Here is a 28,000-nt window from a genome sequence, read left to right as displayed (position 1 = left end):
CAAAGGATTGATTTCGCCGCGCCGCGCCGCGCCGCGTTCGCGCGTTGTTCGCCTACGTAAGACGTAGCGTAAACCGCCAACGGTGTCACGGAAATAGAAAATGTATCATGTCGCAGGGCCAAGAATACCTCGCCTGCACTCTACGTTTCAAACTAAACTCTAGGTTATCTCCTACAGGAATTAGGTTAGATCAACCGTTCAAGTAGGTACACCTGTATACATCGTTATCATTTGAAGTCTGATAAGCGATATTTTGATGAGTAACTTGTTTCCTCAGAACTTTGTCGACAATATGTCGATACGCATTGGATTTTAGTAATTGCGATAAGACCATTGTTGTTCATCAAGATAAATGTCGAATGGTTAATTCTGAAGTGCGGCTCAGTTGCATCACTCGGCCCAGTCGGCGCTCGTTCCGTGGGCGCGCACGCACCACGCAGAGACAGAACACAAACAAATCCGTGAGGTGGAACGACCGGGCTCTTTGTTATGAGTCCACTTTCAAACATTACTTGACATGTGAAGGGATTTGTGTACATTACAATGGCCATCTCAGCAAACTGTTGGAAGTACCTAGTGCTTATCTTCAACGTACTATTCGCAGTGAGTATTATTTATAAGTTTTTCACTGAAAAACGGGGAAACTCCGTTCCCGTTATAAGTAATTCGCTACGTAGTCATAACAACAGCTTGGCAAAACTAATGTTTACAGTTAAAACTTCTGTTAATTCAGTGGAATAATGTAAATAATGATAAGGTTAAGTGATTAATTGTGGGATCAATTGCTATGACACACTTTTTTCAGTCATTACTTTGAAGAATTAGCTCGCTAAACTTCTTCCTTCCAATTAATTCAATCGGATTAATTTAAGCATGACACATGACGAACTTTAGTGGCGTTAGTAGTCATAGTTAACAGGAATCTAGAACTGGAAAGCTTGTCGCGTATGTCGACTTTGGAATTCGGTCGGGTAATGTTCGCAAGTAACTAAATAATCCCTCCGTTTGTCCACAGATGTCAGCAGTAGTACTGTTTGGAGTTAGCGGCTGGCTTTTATATCGGCTCTTCATTTACCGGCACTTCATAGGGGTGAATGTGGAATACCCCGCAATCCTGCTTCTGATGATGGCCATTATCACATGCTCCATAGCCTGGATTGGTTGGAGGACGGCTACGTCTATGCATCAAATTCATGTCACCATTGTGCGTATTTTCACACAGTTTCTTGTACCTGACTCTTACTTATGTAATGCCATAACAAATGCCATTGAAATTACAGGTATCAAATAAGTAGACGCATACTTTAAAATCATATTATAAAGACAATAGGAGATATATTCAATCTTTATGTGATACAAGTGCGATATACGTAGATTGCGTGTCTACATCACTTTAATGCACGCAAAATTGGATCTTGACTCTTGACCAAGGATGCATCGAATATTATATCTATAAGTAGGTACCTACCTACTCCTAAGGAGTAACTAGTTGAACTTAGTTTCACCAAGTCACATATTCGGGGGTTTTCGCTGGTCGTATTGATTTAAATAAGACATCTAAAACTTGATTTGGGCAGTATTTAATATGATTATGCATTTGCCGGTCCCAAAAGCGTCCACCTTATCCAGAACAAGTATTAGTGCGTTTTGAGAATGAAAAGTACCTACCAATTTTTTTAAATCTATCAACTTATGGGTTATTACGACTCATAATGACGAGGACTATTATTGGGATACTTTATTTAAATCAATAGTCCACGTGATAATGAGTCGAAACCATCCAATAAGTAGTAAGTTTTTCAAAAGAAAGTATGATACACTTTTTTTAAAACTATTAATAATGCACATTTATTTAATTCCAGACCGGTATCCTGTTAATCCTAGTGGTGGTGATCGAGTTTGCCTGCTTCGTGTGGGCCATGGTCGTTTGGGACGGCGTGGACCTGGAGATCAAAACCAACATGGCGTCCTATCTGCAGTACACCTTGGAAAACAAGGAGGACAGCTCGTACGACTTTCTGCGATGGGATAAACTGCATAAAGATGTAAGTTGTATACCTACTGATTCTGGTGTTCGAGTTTGCCTGCTTCGTGTGGGCTATGGTTGTTTGGGACGGCGTGGACCTGGAGATCAAAACCAATATGGCGTTCTATCTGCAGTACACCTTGATAAACATGGAGATCAGCTCATACGACTTGCTGCGGTGGTACTAACCGCATAAAGATGTAAGTTGTATACTGATACTGGTGATCGGGTTTGCCTGCCTTGTGTGGGCTATGGTTGTTTGGGACGGCGTGGACCTGAAGATCAAGACGAACATGGCGTCCTATCTGCAGTACACATCGGAAAACAAGGAGGATAGCTCGTACAACTTGCTGCGATGGGATAAACTGCATAAAGATGTAAGTGCCTGCTACTGATCCAGGTGATCGAGTTTGCCTGCTTCGTGTGGGCCATGGTCGTTTGGGACGGCGTGGACCTGGAGATCAAGGCCAACATGGCGTCCTATCTGCAGTACACCTTGGAAAACAAGGAGGACAGGTCGTACGACTTGCTGCGATGGGATAAACTGCATAAAGATGTAAGTTGTATACCTACTGATCCTGGTGATCGAGTTTGCCTGCTTCGTGTGGGATGGTTGTTTGGAACTGCGTAGACCTGGATATTAAGGCCAACACGGCGTTCTATCTGCATGCATGGACGACAAGGAGGACAACTTCTATGAGTCGTTGCGGTAGGGCAAACTGCATAAGAGGACAGTCATGTTCTGTTGTAAGGCCAACCGGGATAAATGCGTCTCTTGTGGTAATGCGTCTTTCGAAGATACCTTCAAAACGCAACATATGTATTAGAACTATTATAGCCGTCTAGGTACACTAAAAGTTCAGTGACCACACAACGGACAGGGAGGATTGCAATAGTTCTAAAATGTTCCATATAGAAGAATTGTTTAAAAGACGCATTTACCTCGGTTGACCCTATCAAGAACAAGACATTATTTTCAGGCCAATACTTCAATATACCTAATATAAATGCGATTCTTAGAGTTTCCTTTTGAGTTTTAATAAGGCTACTGATAATTTGGAAATTATATATCATTGCAATCATAGATTTAATACAACTCCTACTTATAACCTATGAGGAGTATTAGAAAAAGGTAGTTACCTATCACAAATGCTCAACTACAAACAATAAGACACTAAAATAAATCGGTTCAGTTTTAAGGATTGAGCATCTTCTACTTTAAAATTTTCCAGTAAATGACCAAATCTCCCATTTCAGATGCAGTGCTGCGGCGTTACGGGCCCAGGAGACTTCCTCCACACCAACAACATCCCCGTATCCTGCACAGGCAAGGGCATCCTCGACACGCTGGCTCAGAAGCCCTACGTGTCTGACCACAGCGCGATATTCCAGCAGGGCTGCGGGAACCCGCTTCATGAGTACGCTAGACAGCAGTTGATGCTGGTGGCCATGACGGCGCTGGTCGCGTCTGTGTTGCAGGTTAGTGAATATTAAGAGCGTGAAGCATTTTTCGATCCTACATCCGCGTAGTCAAGCCGCGGCGGCGCGCCTGGGCGCCGTCTTCAGCGGTCACGTACACTACAACAAACATTATGCTTATACATACGCACACAAACAAATATTATCGGCCAGACAGCTGACGGGGGGCTCCGACATGGCGGAATTTATCGGACGCGCCTTTCCGATATCGGAGTCGGAAGGTGGCAATGACGAAAACAGCTGCAGCTATTAAATGCATAAATAAATACATAGAAACATATACATCTTACATTTTATTTCCTTCCGACATCCGATATCGGATTGGACAATGTGAAAACGCTCTAACAGTGACTTTAGTAAGTTAGTATCATCACCCACACTGTTAATCTGACAGTTCGTAAGCCTTATTACAAAAGGCATAAGGTCCACCGATGGACAGTTGCTGTTTGTATAGAAAATTTTAGGGTAAGAAATTGTGGGCACTGTCAACAAGATTCGGATTCCACCGTCGCAAGAGTACCTACGCAAGGGAACCTTGTGTTTGTCATGATGAAGTTTTTGGCAATATTTTCAGTACTTCAAGTAAGTACCAACAGTGTTAAATTACTTACAGATTAGGATGACAGTAAAATTACACTCTTCTGAAACATTATATGATTAGGATGCAGAGATATAAAACACACTGAAAAAGTCATTGTGTCACACAATAAAGATATCTTCCAGAGAGGTTTAGGAAATCGAATGCGAAAGATACATGCTTTGGGAATAGTATTCCAATGAAGCGTAGGAACTTGGCTACTTAAAATAAAACCTGCGATTCTTTTTATAAGTCAGTCAGTCATTGGCCACCAAGTCTGGCCTGTGTTCTTAGTGCCACCTACTGTATACTACTATTCAACAGAACTAGCTTGCTAACTAGGTCGTTCAATGATCTCAGCAACACCTACATTTTAGTGCGGTTCACGTATTGTAGTAGTGCTAAAGATGGCCGATAGGGGACACCACTTGTAACTTGTAACCGAAACTTAAGAACATATTAGGCGAAACAAATATCCCTACTGATGAGTGATGAGACTTATTTTGGTTTTCTGCCATTAGATACTGCACTACCTTTATTGTACTTCTTCTTAGCACTCTTTCTTTTGGTTTTTGTCGGTTTTCGTCAGTGAAATGAAATGTATCGTGCTTGTCACTTTGGGTTACCAGCCAGACTGTCGAATGTAGCAAATGTTTCAAATTAACATGCACTAAAACCATAGTGTATCCATAATACATCCCGTTATTTTCGTAGTATTCTGTAGATATATTTTTTCGTTTCTTAGCAGCATGCAAAGTGTATTATAGCGACGGGGCGCCCACAAAACTCGATTCCCCCGGGATTGCCTAAATCTTAAGACAGTTGATTATCTTAAACAAAAAAGAAATCAAATTAGATCCAGGATGCCCAATATATATGTTTAGTACCACGGGGGCACTGTATTAGTAAGCCAATGACACACACCTAACTAACACATCACATTACCACCTCCGTCAATTAACAGGCCAGCGCGCCTCTTCACATGGGCCCGTAAAACACGTACACTAAAAACGCCTTTGACTCGTTCATCTATATTTAAAACACAGCGAAGTATTATGTCTCTCGTGTGAATACTGGTACAGGTGTAGTACACAATTATTTTCCATCGTGTTTTCACGGAAACGCACGAACGTTCTTGCCATTCCATCCAGTCTCGGTACAGAAAGTACTGTGGCTGACATCGGTAAAATTGTTTAGACTTTCGCTCGTTCAGGTCTCAATCTCAATAGTAGTAGCACAAGGAGTAAACACCTATTTCCTAATCGGTTCAGAAACTGCTTTTCCCAGTATTCCAGTCCAGAATCCAGATATAACTCTTTTTTGAAAAAAGTCCACAGGTCATTTAGAAAAGCAGCCCCAGTAGCAATAGGAATATCGATAAGTCGATAACTTAATATTAATTATTTCAGGGCCAATTAAAGGTCACGGACTTATATCTGGGACATTAAACAAATAAAATAAGTATATGGGTTAAAGTGGGTGGAGAATATTTAAATAACATATATAGGTAATTACTAATTAGGTATTTAAAAGTATGAGTCATAACCGGCTACGGTCACTCGATTGAACATATTATTATAAATGGTTTACAAATTACATGAAATAAAAGTAAATTCCTCCACTCAACCCTATCGTTTGTACCTTCCCGCCAATCCGGATTAAATGCGTCCAAGTCGTCCCGCCATCTCCTTTGGAGAGGAAAGGAGGGGAGGCCTTTGCCCAGCAGCAGGCGTGACTCACTCCGCGATTCCGTCGCTTTGCTACAGGTAGCTAAAAGTGCATCCGTTCGGCCCCAATTTTGGGGTTTGCCATAAGCCGCGCGTGGGGCTGTCGCCACCTAGCGGTCATATCTGTGCTGATCGTAACAGACGCGTTTTGTTAGAGAGTGAGTCTTCTGTACCTAGTACTATTATTTATTCTGTGCCAGCAGTGGGACGTGGGACACTAAACCAGGCTATAACAAAAAAAAGTAAATTGTATGGTTTACCTGAATTTATAATTATTGTTTTCTCAGCCTTTTGCAATTTCAACTAAAGGAACTTTTGGCCGGTCGGAATGTAAGTATTAAGAACTTATGTATTATATATACAGTGTGTTTTTTTTAAGTGGGACAGTATGGGGAAATCCCAAAGTATAAGAGATACAGGGAAACTGTCTTAGGAAACATTAGGTACTTTTTTGTGAAAAAAAAAATGGTATAGTCAAAATTTTGGTCAAGTGTGAGTTGTCCCTAAAAATGATTAATTTTGATGAAATTTTTTTTTGACGCACTTCTACTCAGTTTCATGAGGGGATCATTTTATTGTATGGGAAGAAAAAAATCGGGACAGCAGAAGTTAGTCAAATTTAAGAAAATCGTTTTCATTTTTACAACCCGTGTAAATTGAAAACCACTGCCCACTGCAAGGTTTTTATTTAAAAAATATTGCCTATTCCAGTTTTACATTTGAATTTGGAACACTTTATTTGGTTTAAAAAGGATTAAAATACTTTAAGATATTCTTACGCGAGCCTTACCTTACAAATCTAATTTAAAAAAAAAACAAATTTGGAACTTCTTGAAACAAACAGTATTTTACTTGATATTTCATTGTTTAAAGTTAACATTATGTTAAGTTTTCGTCATGGAATTACCAAACTCGCATAAAGTAGATTTAATTGAAGCGTATTTTGTAAATTATCGTAGCTCTGTGAATGCGTTACAGTGGTATCGGGAACGTTATCCGGACCGCGATCAACCGGACCGCAAAATTTTTGACAAACTGGTGAAAAATTTAAGAAAGGGAGGCTGTTTTAAATTAAAACGGAAGAGACGAGCCACAGTAATAAATGAATTTACAACTATCGCAATTGGGCACGTACAAACCCCTTCCGAACTACGGCAACCCATAACCAGGTCCGCTTTTCCTTTAATTGTTGGTGTGCAATATTAGATAATAAAATCTTTGCCATTAAAATTTACCATGGAACATTGAATAGTCAAAAATATCAGGAAATATTAAACATGGCTGTGGATTTAGTAGATATGGCAATTCCATTAAATAATTTGAATAATATCATCTACCAACAAGACGGCGCCCCTGCCCACAATAGTATCGCTACGAAACAGTTTTTAAATGAACATTTTCTTGATCGCTGGATGGGCACAAATGGCCCTATTAAATGGCCACCACGTTCACCCGATTTAACACCGTTGGATTTTTTCATTTGGGGGTACCTTAAAGGTCGAATTTATGCAGATACTTACAACTCGGTACAAGAGTTAAAAGACGCAGTGCATTATCATTTGAACAACATACATCACAACGCCTTGTCTAAAGCTACCAGAGGTGTTCTGAAACGCGCTCGTGCCTGCATTCGACAAGAGGGAGGCCACTTTGAACATTTACTTTAATGTAAAATTATTTTATTAAATTTACCTAACTTCTGCTGTCCCGATTTTTTTCTTCCCATACAATAAAATGATCCCCTCATGAAACTGAGTAGATGTGCGTCAAAAAAAAATTTCATCAAAATTAATCATTTTTAGGGACAACTCACACTTGACCAAAATTTTGACTATACCATTTTTTTTTTCACAAAAAAGTACCTAATGTTTCCTAAGACAGTTTCCCTGTATCTCTTATACTTTGGGATTTCCCCATACTGTCCCACTTAAAAAAAACACACTGTATACCTAGCGACTTTAACGTTGTGAATACTTTGAATCTAAAAACTCAATTTATTACTGAATACCGTATACTGGATTATCATCGTTTTGCCCTAGATTCTTTTCTTTTCCAATTAGCGTTTAGAAACACCGTTTTAAAATCTTATTACGGTCATGTATTTTTTTTATTTTAGTTTCATAATTACAGTTACTTCTAAAGACCATAACAAACTGGCCTACGCAATACCTACTTTACGAGTGCAGTTGTGTTATGTCACCATAGAAAGTGAAATGATGAAACGAATCGATCTGCGATTTATTGATTTTTTGTCATGGCTCGGTTTAGTTTTTTTTACCAAGCCGTTGTCTCCTTTTCTGCCGGTCGTAATTTGTAAGAAGTTTTGAAGCTTTTTAAAGGTTTCTAAGTTTCTATAACACTATCAACAGCACACATCTTCGATATCATCTGAATATCTTCGAAAGATTGTATGTAACTACTAAATTCTCCTAAATTACGTAAAACGTCGGAAGTCGAGTTCTTATGGACCAATCAACAGTGTTTAAATAATATCACAATACTGTCTTCTCAAGTTGGTTTATTGGCCGGATAGCAAATACAGTAAAGTTGGACCAAAAAAAGTCTGCAGCGGATTTGATAGCCCACGCAGTGCAAGTGTCATTTATACGTCATACTTTCATAGAAGTTTGACGTTTAAAATAACACGTTCACTGCGTGGGCTATCAAATCCGCTGCAGACTATTCTTGGTCTGACTCTATCCTTTTTTTCCGGAGTCCGGTAAAACCAGGGGGGGTGACGGACTAACCAGTGGCGGACTACTTACCGTCTAAAACCATCAATGAATGCCGACTCGGCTGAAGACCCACCAACCAATCAACGTCAGTGTTTTTTTTAAATTAAGGTCGTATCAAAACCCTTTCGCATGCATTCGCATGCACCATGCACCAATCAGCGTGAGCGATCTTTAACGTCGTATCAAAACCAGTTAAAAACCATGACAAATTGTTAAATCGAATCATGCTCCGGGAAAGTCGATTAAACTAAATTTAAAAAGAGTAAAACAAAACAAGTTCGATAATGATAACGTTTGACATAATTAAAACAGTTTTCAGCAGTTTTCAACAATGTTACTGTATTTTACGAGGCCAATTCATACAGCTTTGGTGATTATTTATTCATTTAACCTCGACCAACCAGCGAAACATTAAAAAATGCAGGTACCTAGTTGATAGCGCGATATCGGATTTCAAACAATAGTTTGTCGCGCGATAAGCAGTGTTGTCACGCTATTCAATTGTTTTTATCGATATAAAATGAAAATGAGCGGTTCATAAAGCATTGTTTGATCTTCCCTGAAGATACTTGAGATAATTATCACATTTTAAGCTCGGCATTGGAGTGAAATAAGTTTTTCTGAAGTTAAAGTAGAAAATAGTGCTTTGTAGAGTTTAAGGAAGTGCATTTTAGTTTTCCAGATTGGTTCGTTTACCGTACAAAACGCGACTTAGTGTGGGCACTACGCACATCTGTCGGGCTGGCTAAAGAAATTCTTATTTGAAGCGCATTTTCAATCGATGGAAAGAGCCTATTAGCACGTAGGTATTTTAAAATGTAGGCAGATTGATTCAAGCCCTATTTGTCTTACAAGTTATGCCTACAGTTATCACAGCTCCATTTTAAAATGTTAAATAGCGACATTCCGTCTTGCAGACACGTTCACCGAGTAAAAATGCATGCGGAATGCAGATTCTTCCAAGAAGGCTTTGATTACATGACAGCTGGGGATATATTCTAGAAAGTGCATATGACGTTATTTTCTATATCACTGCGATGACAAAAATTCACGGCCCGTCTAATGGAAAAGGGTCAGCGGAACTTATGAACACTGGAACTCTGGAGGTGTCAATTGCGTTTGCTAATCATTTAAAAAAAATATAGCGATGACGAAGACGCCACAGCTTCGGAGAAACGCAGGTTGTAGACAACACAGTGCATACTCGGAGCTCTATCAACCTTACTCACCATCAGGAAAACACTGCATACTTAGTAAATACAAACGTCATAATGACTGTGATTTGATTCTGTAACGAGGCGGTACCTCCCCACTTAAGGTTGTCTCAGGTTAAACCATATGATGCCATTCCCCTGTACTCTTAATGTAAGTAAATACCTCTTTGGATAATATCGAACAGGTTTTGACTGCATGCACTCATTTAAATGACACTAATATTGAATTGGCATTGAATTTGATATTGACTGCTAATCGAGAAAGAACAAAGAAAAGAGAAGTAGGTAATGTTTTTTGTTTGAGTGTGTCTGTATACTTCAAGAACCTACCTACACATTTCTACGAGTTTGGTGCTGCTAGATTCTCCTTAGTTGTAGTAAAAAGAAGATATGAGAAATTGAGAAAGAAATGATATTCAGATAAATCGTGGTACTTTTAAATAAGTCGAGTTCTTCAATACTAATTTTCCCTTGTTTATTTATTTCATGAAAAACATTCGGAAACCAAAACATTCCGTGACGTCGCGCCCAGCGATTAGCTGTTATCAAATTACGAGCGACAGTAAATCGATCGCGGGCGCGCCTGTGAACACCCCCAATTAATTCCGATGTTCATTTGTTGAACCCGTTAATCTTAGGGATGAGCCTATTAGACCTAAGAGAGGTTCAGTTAGGGTGATAGTAAGTAAACCATGTGGGCAAATTCGAACCAGTCTTTAAATGAACGCAGACTAGGGCTTGCAACTTGAAGCCAAATTGTACGCAAGATCAGTCGAGACAGATATGGACACTCCATACTACTGGTTCGGATTTCTCGACATTTTGCCGCAGCTCACTTGGGGAGGCTGGAGTTCGGGTTCTGTACCAAAAAGGATTATAAGAGCCTTTATAGTTCAACTCTGTTCGTCTGTCTGTATTTTTTACGAAAGCGACTTTTGATCTGACCTGGCCTCCAACTCAGGGGAAACTTAGGCCTTATTCGAATCGGATTAGTCCTTCGTTGTTATTGTGAAAACTCTGGACTCGAAACTTTGCTTCGAACTCTTGATTAGGTAATTATTAATTTTTAATACACATATGTCAACCATTATATCGATATGTCGACACACCGATCCCATGCCTAGTTCCCGTAACATTTCACGCTGGAACTTTTATGAGCATGACCCAAAAACGTAAGTAAATCTACAAACACGTCCTTCTGGTGACCATAAACCCCTCGAGCTTACTGCCGGCGTTAAGGGGGGGCTGATGAAAAATTGTAGTTTTATTTAATTGTTACACTTTAATTAAGGCTAAATGCCATGAAACAAATCACTAGGTAAAAGTTGGAACGGTAAAAATGAAATCATAAAAAAAAAAACATTTTTTCATTTTCCTTTTCAATGGTATTATAATCTAACAAATAAATATGGAATTTTCATATTTTGTTAGCTATATAAAATAACTAGTGATATAACCAAGCGTGACGACGCTAACAAGCAGCAAAATTGTAATCAGATGTGTGTTTCAGAGTAATTTGAGTTAATACATACGTTTATATATATACACTTTTTAGGGTTCCGTAGCCAAATGGCAAAAAACGGAACCCTTATAGATTCGTCATGTCTGTCTGTCTGTCCGTCCGTATGTCACAGCCACTTTGTTCCGAAACTATAAGCACTATACTGTTGAAACTTGGTAAGTAGATGTATTCTGTGAACCGCATTAAGATTTTCATACAAAAATAGAAAAAAAACAAATAAAATTTAGGGTTCCCCATACATAGAACTGAAACTCAAAAATTTTTTTTTCATCAAACCTATACGTGTGGGGTATCTATGGATAGGTCTTCAAAAATGATATTGAGGTTTCTAATATCATTTTCTTCTAAACTGAATAGTTTGCGCGAGAGACACTTCCAAAGTGGTAAAATGTGTGTCCCCCCCCCCTGTAACTTCTAAAATAAGAGTATGATAAAACTAAAAAAAATATATGATGTACATTACCATGCAAACTTCCACCGAAAATTGGTTTGAACAAGATTTGGTAAGTATTTTTTTTTTAATACGTCATAAACCGTAAACCGCAATTTTATTATGTTACTTGCTGTTACGGAACCCTTCATGGGCGAGTCCGACTCGCACTTGGCCGCTTTTTTATTTTGCGCTATAACTCTGTGTGTCCATGGCAAAATCCGTGCGACGCGCCATATCTTTAGTTTCCTTCTAATTACTTTTTTTCTGAATATACTCCCTCTTAACAACACATTAGGAGACCTGTAATTATGTAGTTCACATGAAACTTACTTACCCGTAACCTAATTTTACATGTTCCTAACATTGTAATTTAAATGAAAGGTGGTTTTTATTTACGTTTGACTGTCATTTTAACATGAGAAAGACTTGGTGATAATAGGTAGTTAGACTATGATTGACTATGATTTGTTAGTTATCGGTAATTTCGCACAAAGGTTGACGACTCACGCTAGACCGGGCCGGGGCCGTAGGTACCGGAGCTGTAACCGTTATTAGATATTTTACACAAAACGTGATTTCTTTATGTAAGTACATTTCCGGCCATTTGAGTAGAAAAAATAAATAAATAATTTATTCAGGCGAAATAAACCCTATTTGTACAGTTTTTTCTTCTGCCAAACTGCAGGACAGTTTGTTGGCAGAGGGAACTCCCGTAAAACATAGATTCTAACTAGCTCTCTAGAATTCTAACTGCTATGGCTAAAAATAGTTATAACCTATTATGGATCGCTTTATCCACATTTATCCACGTGATAAAACAACTGTCACTTTTTGTCATATCCGTACAGGTCTTAATTCTATTACGATTACGATTATACAAACCTGTTTCACCGTTATCTAATACCGTCTAATATTCGGCATTAATGTTCAGAACGTTATTTTTATGGGTTTTAAGTAAGGACTTAAGGAGTTATGTATTTAGTATTTTAATATAAAGTAAATATACATATAATATCTAACGTAAGATCAATGTTGAGGACTGATTAAAAAAATACGTACTTTATAGTTGCTTATGAACTCCATTTTGAATTAGTTGAGTGATAACGTCGCGTCGAGTGATAAGTTTCATCTCGCCGCAGACAATTGTAATCAATCATAATACATTCAGCTTTAAGAATAGGTTAATTTGATAATGATTTTGATTGGACATGCACAATTGTACACCCAGCTGCAAAAATGCGTAGTCACTTTAAAAATGAATTTCATTCATAGTGTCCATGCAAGTTTTCAGCTCGCTGATAGGTTGTTTAAACCTACTGTTGTTTAAACTCTTCGCCTCGCGATGCTGTTTGCCACAGCATTTATAATATCGGCGTTTATTACCACAATAAAATCGATAATATACAATAAATAGTTTACGAATCGAGCCTTGACTTTGAGGTCTGACATTCCTCTATTATGCTATTGATAGACGCTTTCCAAGAAATCTTTTTGCACTCCATAAATTACAAAGAAATCAAAGAATGACCTTACACGTCATGAAGTTACGGGGTTAAAGTAAATTAAGTAAACAAGTGCTTTATCGCCGTACTGTATTGACTCATAGGCAGAGGACGCTCGAGAATGTTGAAGTCATAAAAAGAATGAAAATAATTAATTCTCCGAATTGATATCAGGCACCAACTGTACCTATCACATAGCGTAACGTCACCGTTTAAAAGAAATTCTATTTAAAACAAACTTCCTACCTACATAATACCCACTGTGTTCGCAATATTTAAGATGGGAAATGGTAGGTAGGTATTTCCTGGATTTCGGGTCTAGGGAAATTCGTAATTTCCACGTTTTTATGATTTCGAAGCAAGCAAATATCTATGTAAAATTGGATTGACAGTCGCACGCTGTTCTTCTTCTTCTTCCTTGTCGTTTCCTCATGGCTGAGCGACGTGACGAATGTGGACACTTGACCAAGTGCTCTCCAAGCCGCTCTGTCTTGGGTCCAGTGCATGTTAGTTTGCAATGTGGCGTTTGTCTCTGACGTTATTCTGTCCACCCATCGCGTGGCCGCACGCTGTTATCGCTGGACTTCCAACGCCTTTTGAAAATATTCGTTATAAATAGTTAGAAATGGTATATTAGACTTTTCGCTGGAGGTTGCTGGTAGTCACTGGTAGGTAAGGTATTACATAACAACGGAGAAATTGTTGTTGGTCTCGAAAGGAACTCATTGATTATTCAGACGACATTTCGCTATTTATAGGCGTCGCGGCTGCCATATTGAGTTGATCATGATGTCACGTACATACTTGATTATTATGCCCTAAACACCCTGCTTTGTCGGTAAACAACTGGTGTTTATTCCTTATTGTTTATATAGGCTGTCGCGTTCAGTATTGATCAAACGAAGACCCATGATAGAGGATCTTAAGAACTACTTACCGATTTGATTTCCGTGTAGTACCTAATCACCGAAAATTAATAATGGTTTCTGTGGAAGACCGAAATATGGGTCCATACATTGATACCTAACTATTAGAACAGTTTTCAGACAAGTCTGGTTAATACTATGTGTTCAATTTATATTTATACTTTTAGAAATAATCAAGTTACAAATATAGCACGGTCCAGCAAGTACAGAAAATTTGTTATATCTCTGGCATTATTTTTGCTAAACATATTTTTTTTAAATGCACATATGCGGAAGTTAAATCGGTAGTTCTTAAGGTCATCTATCATTGATCATCATTTAATCCGTACCTACTGAGAGCGACACCGTGTATTGAAACTTGGTAAAAACCCATCTGTGAAGAATCAAACGTAGGTAGGTCGGTACACTATATAAAGGAACTTGTGTTTTAGCTTTAGAGTTCGTCTTTGCTCTATCCTCTAAATTAAAACTGAACAAAAACGTGAATCTTCCATTATCGGAGAACAATAGAAGTTCGTACACTTTAATGAGTAAATCAGGCTTGAAACCATAACCTTCCGTTTCGGCATGGCTAATCGCGCAGACCGCGAGGTCACATGCTCTGGGTGAGGTCATTGCGACCGAGTAGCGTCATTACTATGGAAGAACATCTTTACTATCGAGAAACTAGAGCCACCCATATAATGTACTTAGTAAAGAGAACGCAGACGCAGAGGAAGGCCCAGTAGGCTCACATACGGAAGACCAGCGCTAGCCTAGCTAGGCTGCTGAGTTGGGACCATTTCGTGATCATTATGTTGTTGTGTTACTTGTTGTTTTCTTTTATTTTTTGTCACGAATAAACGCTCTCTATTCTCTACATATCTCAGCCATATAAAAAATAGAGTTTCTGATGGTTTCTGTCGCGTCGTTCGAGGGAGTTAAAAGGCTGGCCCAGCAAAAAGTTGAGTGGCGATTACACCACTGACAAGAGCATAGCTCTTAAATATTGATAATGATCAGTAAAGAAAAAGTGCTAAAAACTGATGGATTAAGGAAGGAATGTAAAGAATCTGTATCTTCAGCAAATCACGTTTTAATTAGCGTGTGGAGTATCCTATTTCTATCTGTTGGCAATTGAAATACACTAAAACGATGAAAATTTCTACCTACTTATCTCACTAAATATTGCGGACTGGTGGACGGATAGCACCAATATCTGAACAGGACTCAAAGATTTAAGACGTTAAACGTATGGTTAAACGTTACATTAAGCATATGAAATGAACAATGCATTATGAAGTGAAAGATTTTACTTCTCGGTGTTTCAGTGCTCTGATTAGTATTGAGGGCTTAGAATATGTTTTAATAAATAGCCCGAAACTAATAAACGTAACTCACCCACAAGGTTGCAATATTGCTTCGTATTAGCAAAGTTTTGGCGCAGAGCGTCTCTAAGTAGCGAGGTCAAGATGCTGCCGAGTGAGGTCATACCTATTATATAACCATTATCCGGTTAAAATCTTTCAAGCACGGTATTCGGCAACATCTTGGTGTTTAAGATGTTTGCTTTTGTTTTGGCTTTTAAAATACTTTTATTGTATTTTTTTAGGGATATGAAAATATTGCGCTACTATAACGCTACTTAAAAAATACTCTCTGTCTCGAAGTCGATGACTTTTACTTAAATTAGTAAATTTTCTGGAATAACAGTACTTGGGTCTAATGTGCATTATCACAGTCTGGTTGACTAATGTAGTAATGCACACTTCGGGCGTGGACGAGGCCTCGGGAGGCGTCATAAATATCTTTGGAGGGTCATTGCATGACGAATAATTTTACTTTAGGGACAGGGCTACGCGTATAACTAATAGACAAGCTAATGTGTAGGGTAAGTATACAAAGTTAAGTTACGGATTATTAATGGATGTAATAAATAAGTAACATTGATAACTGTTCCTTAGCCATTCTCAAACAAAAATCATTTTTAGGCATCTAGGGGGCTAGAGGTTATTATAAAAAACCGGGCAAGTGCGAGTCGGACTCGCGCACGAACGGTCACCCATTCAAGTACTGACCTCTCCCGACGTTGCTTAACTTTGGTCAAAAATCACGTTTGTTGTATGGGAGCCCCATTTAAATCTTTATTTTATTCTGTTTTTAGTATTTGTTGTTATAGCGGCAACAGAAATACATCATCTGTGAAAATTTCAACTGTCTAGCTATCACGGTTCGTGAGATACAGCCTGGTGACAGACGGACGGACGGACGGACAGCGAAGTCTTAGTAATAGGGTCCCGTTTTACCCTTTGGGTACGGAACCCTAAAAACGGAACTTGCATATAATCAAACAAGAGCAGCAATGACAATCAAATTTAAATCAAAATCTCTGAGATTAATTTGCAAGCTTCGAATTGCCTTTAGCATTAAGTACATTGGGGTCACTTGCGCCGATTACGTCACACCGGGCGTGGTCACCCGACGTACGCGCAACCATGTCAAGTGTCATGCTGGTCGCTATCTGAGTTACTAAGCTTAGCCTCATAAGTTCTGTGTTAAACAGCTGTTATGACTGGCGACTGCACATTATGAAGTACACTGAGCTGCAGAGCTCATACAGTCAGCTGCAGAGATAACTGAGTCCCCTGCATAGAAATTTGTTAGTACAGGGGGCAACTATCTCTACACGTCTGACTGTACATAGGTGGCCTCTCTTCGCGCTGGCGCCGCATCGGAATACGGCGGGATAGGCCAAAACCAAAACCATTCTCTTGGAATGTGAGGTGTGCAAAAACTGCACAAAAATATGCGACACGCTCTAACTATTCTCATTACGATTAATTTCCCACTTCTTGACATTCATTCGTCTCCACTTTCATATTAGGAAACTAGAGAACACTCTATATTTAGCGAAGTCAGTAACACATACACATGACCCATATCATATCAGTGTGGGAGCTAGATTGGCGTAACGATGCGTATTAGGTGACATCCTCTCCGGGCAATTTTCGCATCAGCGGCCGTGTTTCAATGCCGCGCTGTTCCGGGGGTGTTTAAATACGGCCCGTTGATATGAAGCTAGTAATCAGGTTTGTTCCCACTGTTGGATTGGTGCGAAGTTGTGGTGATATTATGACATGACTTAGGTACCTATGTATGTCTGATATGTCTTCTGGGACTTATGGGACTACATGTTACTTCTTTCTCAAAAAAACATATTACCCTCCTTTACGTTTTCGGGTAAAAAGGAGTAGAAGAATCCTTTAGGAAAGGAGCAATTTTCGCATCAGCAGGCCGTATCTCAATGTCGCTATAGGTTCTGGGGTTTTTTAAGTTGCCTGTTGCTGTTAGATTTGTTCCCACTATGTGCAAAGTGCGCGGTGGAATTATTTATTTGACATTAATGTTAATATGACAACGGAAGGGTCTTCGAGAGACTACAGGTTTCTTCAATTAAAAAATGCTCAGGTTCCTAAAGCAATTTTTGGTTCTTATCAGTATTTTTTCGTTTTTAACAACAACGGACGTGCAAAAATAAAGATGATTCAACTATGTAAAGTAAACTAAGCCAACTCACGTCCGATAAAACTGGTTGTTAACATTCACAAAACTGCCATAAACGGTAAATAAACGGACGGGTTTTCAGTCCAAAAGTTGTCGGCTACGTCCGTACCCATACCTAATTAATTACTGACATTATAATCTTAATTAACACAGTGTGACGCATATGTATGACTAAGTGTGTGATACACTTGTACTAGCATTACGAATACCTTGAGTATTGTGACGTAGACTATTGCAACCCAAGCACAACTGTTTACGAGTACGATTATGTCTGCTTTAGAAATGTGTGTATAGACTGTACAGTCACCTGCAATAATATATTACACAACGAAGGCCGCAAAAATATCTGACAAGATCTTATTTGTAGAGCCATAAGAGCGTGTCACATATTTTTGCAGCCTTCAGAGAGTAACATATTATTGAAGGTGACTGTACACTTGTACAGTGTGCAGCGTGATAGGCATAAGATGTAATTAAGTACTTTTTAGTGTTCCGTACAAAACTTTGTTCACGGAACACTTATGGGATCACTTCGGTCTTGCAAATCAATTATTAAATTTTTATATCTTCCCTTTATGGAGCCTATGTTGCCTTCTGGACTGTATTAGTCATACAAAACATGCCAAAGGTTAATTTGGAAATTAGAGGTTCTCTGTTTGTCCTTCGCTCATAATATTTTTTTCAAAAGCATTTTTCATGCGATTTGTCCTCACTATGACACGGTTGTTAGTGTTGTTACTAAGATACAACATACAACTATGACACAGTACTAGGTACGAAAACATTAAGTCATATCTAAACATAGTTATAGCTGTCTCTATTCACAACTTACACACAGCATGTCACCAAATATTCTGATCTCCAATGACTCTCAGTTGATACGAATCTTAAGGTCAATTTATACTAGAATCAGGCTCAAACTCGACAAAGTGTTGTTAATATGAAGCTGCAACAAGGACAGTTTCAGTGCTATTGTCACGCGATGTGAATCACTCATAATGGTCCATTAATTCGTCCAAATTACTACAATGACTGTTATGGTTGAACGGCTGATTTGATGATAAAATAGTTTTTATCAGACGAAGTTTCTATCACACCTGAGTGAAGGGAGCTTCCGTGTTTAGAATGATTTACACTTCCAGACACTCGGTATAAAAAACATACTTGTATGGTATTGTAGAATAAACTGCTTGTAATACTTAACATTACACACCTAATTATTAATATAAATGTATCTTTGCGTGACCGCTGCTTCTCCCAGAACGCTCTCAATTGAACATTCCTCGGTTTGACAAGACAACACAGCAGACAGGGCAATTTCCAGTTATTTAAATTACTTACTACTTTTTAGCCTCTAAACTCACCAAAGGTAAATATAGGAGATTAATAAAGGCATCAAGCCTTTGGATTGGGGAGGCAATAAACGTCTAACAATGCTATACGCTAACCTAACTATGAGTATTGAGTAAATGAGTAGTATGAGTAAACCCTGCGTTGATTTCTACAAAGTAACAATTTTCTTATAATATTGAGCAATTTTATGACCGTTGAGTCGTGTTTCCTGTTAAAATCACGACGCACCAAGTACGCTCAACTTTTTCATGAGTAAGAAGTGTCCTAAGGCGTGATGAAACAGTGATATCATATGCAGCGTCAACAGTACCTGTAGACCTACTAAAAAAAGCAACATGAGTTGACCACCAGTCGACTTTATGTCTTTGACAATAAGGTTTAAGAATTGTCTCTCAAAATTGTGGATTATGGTATATTATAGGTAACCAAGTTAATAACCCAAACAATGACGTAGTGGGCGTTGTTTGTGGCTGGATTACCAGAACGATTACACAATGTCAAAGCGTTGGCGATGGGTTATACTTTGCTGATATTTTGTGGACCTTATGTGGTTGCATTAAGGGTTAGGAATGGTCAACTGTGGTGCAATATGTAAATACTATTGTCACCACTTGACAGGATAACAAAGTTGAAAAACATCACCGAAATGCTTTTGTAGGTAGGTATACGGCAACATTAGCGTTGTCTAGTTGGTAGTGAGTTTCTTGAGTTGCTAGCTACTCTCGTGGTTGTATCGGGGAAACTTTGCTTTGCTAAGTAGAGGCTCACAATAAGTACCCCATCAAGGAAAACCAGAAACTGTATGAGTCTGGTCTGGTACAATCAATTAGCCGATAAGAGAACGAGACGGTTATATTGTACGACACAATAGTCGCGTTAACGTCTCGCAACAGTTGCACTTTTGCGAGTTGCACTTGCAGTTGAGGTGGTATGTGGGTGCAGGTTGCAGCATATATAGGTAAATATTTGTACAAAACCTGGGCACGCTTACCAGTCCCATATTGGTCGAGGCGCAAAATTGCAGCGCCACTTTGGGGTTGTGCACAAATCACGCGAGGTGTTTTCGGCTACTCTTTGACACAACCAACGTGATCTGTCGTGATTTTTTCGTGACTCCCTGTCGAACCTCGCGTGGTTTGTGCACAAGCCCTTTATGAATGGATATCATTCAGTGTCTATGCACTTTTGCAGGACACTGTACAAGTACAACCATCATAGAGAGCTTTGTTAATGTATTTTCCTCGGAAATTATAACATTTATAACGAATCAAAGCTGATCTTATTAAAATGTAAAATACCCAGTCATCAAGTGGCAAGTGTTAAGTTAACTAGTTAGTCGTTGCATCGTTAGTAGGTTACATTTTATTAGAAACAAGGCTTGTTATTAGCAATTTAGCTTCGAGGCAAGATGTTTAACGTGACCTACACTTTTATCTGACATAAAAAGAGGTCGAGTGTTATCGTACTTGTACGTAACGGTGCATGGTATCTTTTTTAAAACTGTCGCGGTTAATGACTTGTCTGTTGTATGTATAGATTGTAAAGTGTGCAGACTGGAGTCGTCTCCATTGCTAAGGTAAATACACGGTGGCTAAAAAATAACTGCATTCCCGTTGCCAGGGAAGTTTTGGGATTATACTGAGCAACTTTTACTATGGGACCAACCCCGAACGCGAAAAAAAATACCCTCCTATAGAAAATGGACCAGCCAAAATGCCAAATTTAACAAACAGCCAACTTTTTTTTCCCGGTTGGCCTCATAGTAAAAGTTGCTCAGTATAATCCCAAAATCTCCCTGGCAACGGGAATGCAGTTATTTTTCAGCCACCCTGTATATTAATGATGACCTTGTTAGTCTTTGGAAGACTTTTGAAGCGGTGATCTTATTCTACAGCTCTGACTGTGAACTCAGAAGTTGATTCATATTTATACATACCTTTTTTTAAGCATACTTATTATACTTATAAAGTTTATTCTGGGATCTTAAAGTACTGTAATTTGCCACTAAACAGTACGTATACATAAGCACGTAGGTAAGCATATACTTACCTTAAATCTTATTAAACTCACGTTGCCATTTGCCACCGTACGAGGAAGTAATTTCGTAGCCCGAAAATGAAAAGCTATCATTTCACAATCCGGTCAATATAATTTCAATCTTATTCCACCAGTTCTAAAGTTTATATTTCTGCAAATCTTCATTGTACTTGATCCGTTCTTGTTTTAAAGTCACGATTTGTAAACTGAATGACTCAGCTGTAGGAACAATGGGAGCTTAGGATTCAATCTACAGCACTACCAACATAATCAGGAGGTTGATTAAGCTATAATGAACCCTATTTTAAAGCAGTAAGGTACTCGATGAACTGCAGATAATTCAGTTCTTTGCTTGTGTGCTCTTAAGTGGTTCCTGCTCTCAGTTTCTTATTGCAAGGATTAAACAATTCGTACAATTTAATAATATTATTATAAGCGTCTCAGTAGGTATGTCAACAAATTAGGTACCAACGAAAGCAGTCAAACGTGCCTTGGTGCTTTATGGCTCCTCTATACGATGCTTCTTCTACCTTACCTATGTTTTCGTCTGTATAGGTACAGGTAGAATAGAACGATGACTAAAACTATCTCCATTCCAAATTTCATCGAACTCGGTTCAGCGGTTTAATGGCTCCTCTACACGATGGGCCAACGCCGGCCACTCCAAGGGACGCAGTCATGCGGTAGAATGAGATAGCAATATCACTTGCTCCCTCTAACGCATAAACGCGTCCCTTGGAGTGGCCGGCGTTGGCCCATCGTGTAGAGGAGCCGTTACTCTCTATTTATAGGGATACTCATACGCCAAAAATTACCACCATGGAATAACATCATCTTTTTGTTTTTTTTTAAGCATAATTTTTATGACTTCAAAGTTGCGATGAGGCTTGAATTGTGTATTCTTTTAATTTGAACCGTCAAAGGGTCAAAGCGTCAAAGCGTGGATCGTATCAGATAGATAAACAGGTAGTACGAGGTACGAGCGTCTAAAAATCAACGTGGGAGGACCCTTGAATAGTTAGCGATAACAGTGCGTATTATACGCTATTAAGACTATTTAGACTTATTATCAGTGTGGGACAATGTTGTTGAATTTTACAGTCAGCCTCCGAGGTAGGGGAGACCGAGGTGAGTTGTGACAGAGGAGACTTGTGATATCGTCGATTTTTTTAAATCTATTAACTAGAAACTAGGTCGCAATAGCGCGAGTTTGTTAGTTCAAGTTACGAGCTAACAAACGCACACTGTTGCGACCTAGTTTCTAGTTAATAGATTCCAAAAAATCGACGATGTTACAAGTCTCCTCTGTCACAACTCACCTCGGTCTCCCCTACCTACTTAACTATGCTGCCGAGGTATAAAATGAATACAGACGTGCTATCGGCGAAAAGTTTCCAAAAAGTTGTAAAAGTCCTGAAATTTCAGAAAAAATCACAAAGGGAACTGTAACCTATGTAAGTAGGTACATACTTAGTTTGAATTTAATACTTCATTGAAATTTTATTTTTTCGTAAAATTTTAGACTTTTCGTTGCAACGAGTCGCGAACAGTCAAAAAGTAGGTAGGTATACCTAATGTTGAATTGACATTTTGTACTGTCCATTTTAGGCAATGTTAATTACGAATATTATTATCCATGCAACAAAAATAAGCAACAAAAGATGCACCTACGCATCTGCCGAACTAATTGCCTTTGAACTAAAATAACTGAAGCCGGCACCAAATGTCAACAGAAATAAACATGGTGTCAGTGTACGGACGGACGTAAGGCATCTATTATACAAAGGTAATAAAAACCGGCCAAGTGCGAGTCAGACTCGCGCACGAAGGGTTCCGTATCATTTCGCAAAAACGGCAAAAAAATAAGGTTTGTTGGAATTTGTTGTTATAGCGACAACAGAAATAATATCATTTGTCAAAATTTCAACTGTCTACCTATCTAGGTTCGTGAGTTACAGCCTGGTGACAGACAGACGGACGGACGGACAGATTATGGTTACGGAACCCTAAAAAGGACATTCGGGAGCAGTAGTTACGAATTATAATAATTTTATGTGAGGAAGAGCTTGTGCAGATATTTTTGAGGGCTACTCGATTTAAGTTAAGTAAATGGTAAATTATTCTAGGATAATCTACAATGCATAGGTATCTAAGTAATAGCCCCTTTAACAAATCTTATATAGGTTGGTTAAAAAATAAGTGCACTCCCGTTGCCAGGGAGGTTTTGGGAATATACTGAGCAACTTTTACTATGGGACCAACCCCGAAATCGCAAAAAAAAAATACCCACCCATAGAAAATCGACCAGCCCAAAATGTATGAAACAACCAAACTTTATTTCGCGATTTCGAGGTTGGTCCCATAGTAAAAGTTGGTCAGTATAATCCCAAAACCTCCCTGGCTACGGGAATGAACTTATTTTTTAGGCACCCTGTATTTATCTTCTAACCGCGCTGAAACTTTGATTTGTCGTAATATAGATTCAAAGTACAATAGGATGCCTTTTTATAGGTCTCTGGGCGTCTGGAGGATAAGAGTGGCATGAGTCAGTGTAAACACCTAACGATTCTTAATTATGTTTATTTTGGCGCATAAAAATTATTGCCAACGATTAACCTTGCGATGCCTCGGTGTAATTCCCTGACTAACATTAGTGACGTCACAATTGCACCTTGTACAAAAATGGTTGACGCACCACGTCACATGAGTAGCTTACGTTTAAGGCAAGTGCCTTGGCAGGTTGACTCGTATGGCAAGTGGCAAGGTGATGTAATTGAACCGAATTCGCGATATAAGAGGTTATGTAAACAGTTCAGGCCGCGTAGCCAAGATGCCAATCGCTTACGCTCCGTAGCGATCGAAACGCAACTGTCACTGTCACACTAATATGGAAGAGTGATAGAGAGACAGAATGCTTTTCGTTGTCGAAGCGATAGCGATTGTAACCTTGGCTAGGCCGGCAGTTCTGAGAACGCTGTGACGAGTCTTCGTATGGATGTGATGTTATCAAAATAGGCATGAGTGTAGGAATATTTTTGAACATTGTGAAACAATGTTTAAACATTTTTCGAGTGTATATGGATATATTAAGTCTTTTGAAGTTATATTCCGTTATGCTGCTTCTCTTATTTTTTTCGCTTAGATATTTAGCCGATTTACTTAAGGGCCACCCCACACTTAGGGCCCCCCCACATCTTGCGTCTTTCGAGCGTCGGCGTCTGTCGGCGTCGGTCCAGCGCTATGGAAAATGACTAGCGGCTAGTGTGGGGTGGACTTAAGTAGAATGATTGGAACAGAAACGCAACATGTTCACAATACACGACAACTCGCAATACTTTTCCAAATATAGTTTAATCCTTCCTTTCGATACTTCTTCCCCATACTTTTTCCCTAGGGCAGCGTTTCTTAAGAAAATAGAGTTATTATTAGGACAAAAACCATGAACTCCATGAAACTCCTGATAAATATTCGGGTCGGGGCCTCATACTCAACTTCGACGGTGACAGTGGCATTGTTCAAACCATAACTACCCAATAATTATTTAAACCATGACAATGATATCCAATCAAAGACAACAATAACTTTATTGCGTCTATGACCTTGATAAGCCGTGAGGTAATCCCTAGAGGACTATACATTAAATTCCCATTGCTTTTATAAGCCAGTATATCTTTGATTCCTGATGACATGTAGTTGGTATAAAGCCCGAAGTCATACTTAAAGTGGTATGGGTATGATGGCCGTTCATTAATATGCTGCGTATGCAAAGTATGCAACAATGTAAGGTTGTCACGTGTATGTAAATAATAACAATCTATGACTACCTTGGTAATGCCTTTTTCTTTACCTAGATGTCCTAGATGCTAGCATCTAGGACCTGGCCTGGCCTTAACATTTGCAGGGACTAGCCTAGGCTAGTCCCTGCAAATGTTAAGGTTTTCCGGCCTAGATAACCTGCGGCTATCCCTATTCGTCACAGTGACGGATTTGCATTTGTAGCCGCCCTAGGTTCCAGCCCTGTTGTGATTACTAGCCGCCCCTTTCTAAGCACCTATCAGATAGATTGCTGTCTTGCTGTCGCCCCTAATGCTCTAAGCCCGGGCCTACTGGGCCTTAGAGCAGAGCAAGTCCGCTGCTGAGTAGTAGCAATTTTTGGATCATGGCATTTTGTGACATTTTTGGGATAAAAGTATATATTCAAATTATCAAACATGTAATAGCTCTTGAGTTTGGTTGGTTACAGTGTTGTTAAAGGTTTTATTTGAAGAAAGAGTACGAGGGTCGCACTGAAATATTCGGGAATGGGACACTTAGAAATAACATAATAGAAAGAGGCATATAATTTATAAAAATGTAACTCTTTATAAAACTTTTAAGGTATATTCCATTTGGTTGTCATTTGTATTTAAGAATTACTGGCAATTTGAAAATTGTATGTCGAACATTATTTGAATTTTTGGCCAAGTGATTTTTCGGATCATATTTTTAAACGGTTTTCAATATACCCTCAGCGAATAAATAAAAGATACAATGGGCTTCTGTTATTTTTTTATGAACTAGAGTTCATCGTACGCTCGTTTGCAGTTAAAAATAAATATGAAAGTCACTTTCATTTTATCCCATGGGTGATCTTAAAGAAGCATGTCATTCCAAAGCGACGTCAAAAATTAAAATCGCATTTGTGCTGTTAATTAAAAAGACTGCCAAAAAAGTTGCATATCGGCAGATTTCGACATTCCTAAATATTCATATGACAACAGTAAAAAAATCTTTTATATATATATACATTTAAAAAAAACTTCAATTCCGTTGGCTACTCCACGAATTTCATACAAAACCACTAAGGCCCCAAAATCGCCATACAAAAAGGACTTTGGGATTATGAGCCGTGTGCATTACAGAATGATTACTTTCAAAAGAAAATTTATATGCGTGGTCAGTTTGAGTTTAAGTATGCATTAAAATAAAGATTGACTGTCTAGATGCGACAGATTTCTCTATTCCCGACATTTTCAGTGCAACCCTCGTATAGTACTACCTAACGAGAGGTTTATTTTAATTTAAGCTGACTCACGCATTTACACGAACAAAAATACGACAATGTTTGAATTGTAAAGTTAATAAATATTATTTTTATTTCAGTTAAATATTTTCACAGTGTGAAACACGAGTAAATCACGGCAGCTTATTTCAAAACAAGAACACGAATGTTTCGGCTTAGCGGCCAGCCGCAGGTTTCACGTTACAGTCCTCTTTGTTTCATGACTTACGCGTTTCCAGCCAGTTACAAATTACGAGATTGTCAACAAATAACAACCGTTGAAATTATTATCCTAACAAAACGACCCTCTTCATTGAAATGTGAACTTTATTTTCGAAGCAGCTAGATTACTTTTGCAATGTTGAAGTTGAGATAGATAAGAGGTTGGTGAAGAAAGCAATTGAAATACCGACCGTTCAGAGACGCGCTTTGTTCCAATTTTAAAAACAAGTGATCTTTGTCGGGTATGACGTTGTTAGAGACGTGGATCTTTGCTATTTGTTTGGAGGCTGATAAGTTTCTGGCTGATAAAAATATAAGAAGTTCTTTGTAGAAGTTTGGAACATTAAGAATTAAAATAACATCGTGCTTACTATGTGAACCTTAACATTGTTGATGTATTATAAAATAAACTACAGTTTTTAGTTTTACTTCTAGTTATGTAGGTCAAGCTTAACAATCCACTCTGTGTTTCTTGATGATAGTATCTGCTAAATAATATTTACTTTTATTGACTAGATATTCTACGCTAGCTTTGTCCTACTCTGCTGGTTTGATTTACTAAGGCAAGCTTACTCGAAGATGTGTCCCATTTTTTTGTTTGCTTGCAAGCTTGGAGAGCTCTTCAACGCAGTATGTATGGAAACTCCTATAACACACTATATATCGATGGTACCTATTACATCTGTGGAGCATTAGCATCTTAACCGCATAGGCAACAAGTTGCTAGAGTCTGTGCGGAAAGAGAAGAGTCGGGTTGAAATGTATGGGGCCCAATAAATTCCATTCGTCTCTTCTTTCCGCGCAGGCTCTATACCTACATAGAGTACAAAATTAACAACTCTATTTGTCCACAGAGCTCCGGTATATTCTGCACGTTCTTCCTCGCGCACGCCATTCGGTTACGTCGGCGCGCGTCGATCAGAAACTCCTCATCCCTACGCGAAGCTGCCCTCTCCGCTGCTCCTGACGACTCGTTGCTGTCGCCTAGCGCGCCTGCACATACCCTGCCAAAGTATTAGACTATATTCCATCCGGTTGCGTCGGCGCGCGTCCATCAGAAACTCCTCATCCCTACGCGAAGCTGGCATCTCTGCTGCTCCTGACGACTCGTTGCTGTCGCCTAGCGCACCTGCACATACCCTGCCAAAGTATTAGACTATATTCCATCCGGTTGCGTCGGCGCGCGTTGATCAGAAACTCCTCATCCCTACGCGAAGCGGCCCTCTCTGCTGCTCCTGACGACTCGTTGCTGTCGCCTAGCGCGCCTGCTCATACCCTGCCAAAGTATTAGACTATATTGCGTCGGCACGCGTCCATCAGAAACTCCTCAGCCCTTACGCGAAGCTGCCCTCTCTGTTGCTCCTGACGACTCGTTGCTGTCGCCCAGCGCGCCTGCACATACCCTGCCAAAGTATTAGACTATATTCCATTCGGTTGCGTCGGCACGCGTCCATCAGGAACTCCTCATCCCTACGCGAAGCTGCCCTCTCTGCTGCTCCTGACGACTCGTTGCTGTCGCCTAGCGCGCCTGCACATACCCTGCCAAAGTATTAGACTATATTCCATCCGGTTGGGTCGGCGCGCGTCGATCAGAAACTCCTCATCCCTACGCGAAGCTGGCATCTCTACTGCTCCTGGCGATTCGTTGCTGTCGCCTAGCGCA

At 39.2% G+C, this 28,000-nt stretch overlaps 1 protein-coding gene across 1 annotated transcript; it reads left to right on the top strand.

Moving 5' to 3' along the window:
* The first annotated feature begins 166 nt into the window (after positions 1 to 166).
* On the top strand, positions 167 to 27,605 carry LOC134665553 (23 kDa integral membrane protein-like). The gene is made up of 5 exons (XM_063522530.1): positions 167 to 603; positions 1,016 to 1,204; positions 1,863 to 2,045; positions 3,284 to 3,505; positions 27,192 to 27,605. Exons 1-5 carry the CDS (start codon positions 544 to 546, stop codon positions 27,354 to 27,356), a joined length of 819 nt encoding a protein of 272 aa, XP_063378600.1. The 5' UTR covers positions 167 to 543; the 3' UTR covers positions 27,357 to 27,605.
* The last annotated feature ends 395 nt before the right edge of the window (positions 27,606 to 28,000 follow it).

Source organism: Cydia fagiglandana, chromosome 6 (assembly GCF_963556715.1).
Source record: "Cydia fagiglandana chromosome 6, ilCydFagi1.1, whole genome shotgun sequence".
NCBI classification, from domain to species: domain Eukaryota; kingdom Metazoa; phylum Arthropoda; class Insecta; order Lepidoptera; family Tortricidae; genus Cydia; species Cydia fagiglandana.
Note: the sequence above shows the minus strand (reverse complement) of the source record. Positions and strands in the feature narration are given on the sequence as shown.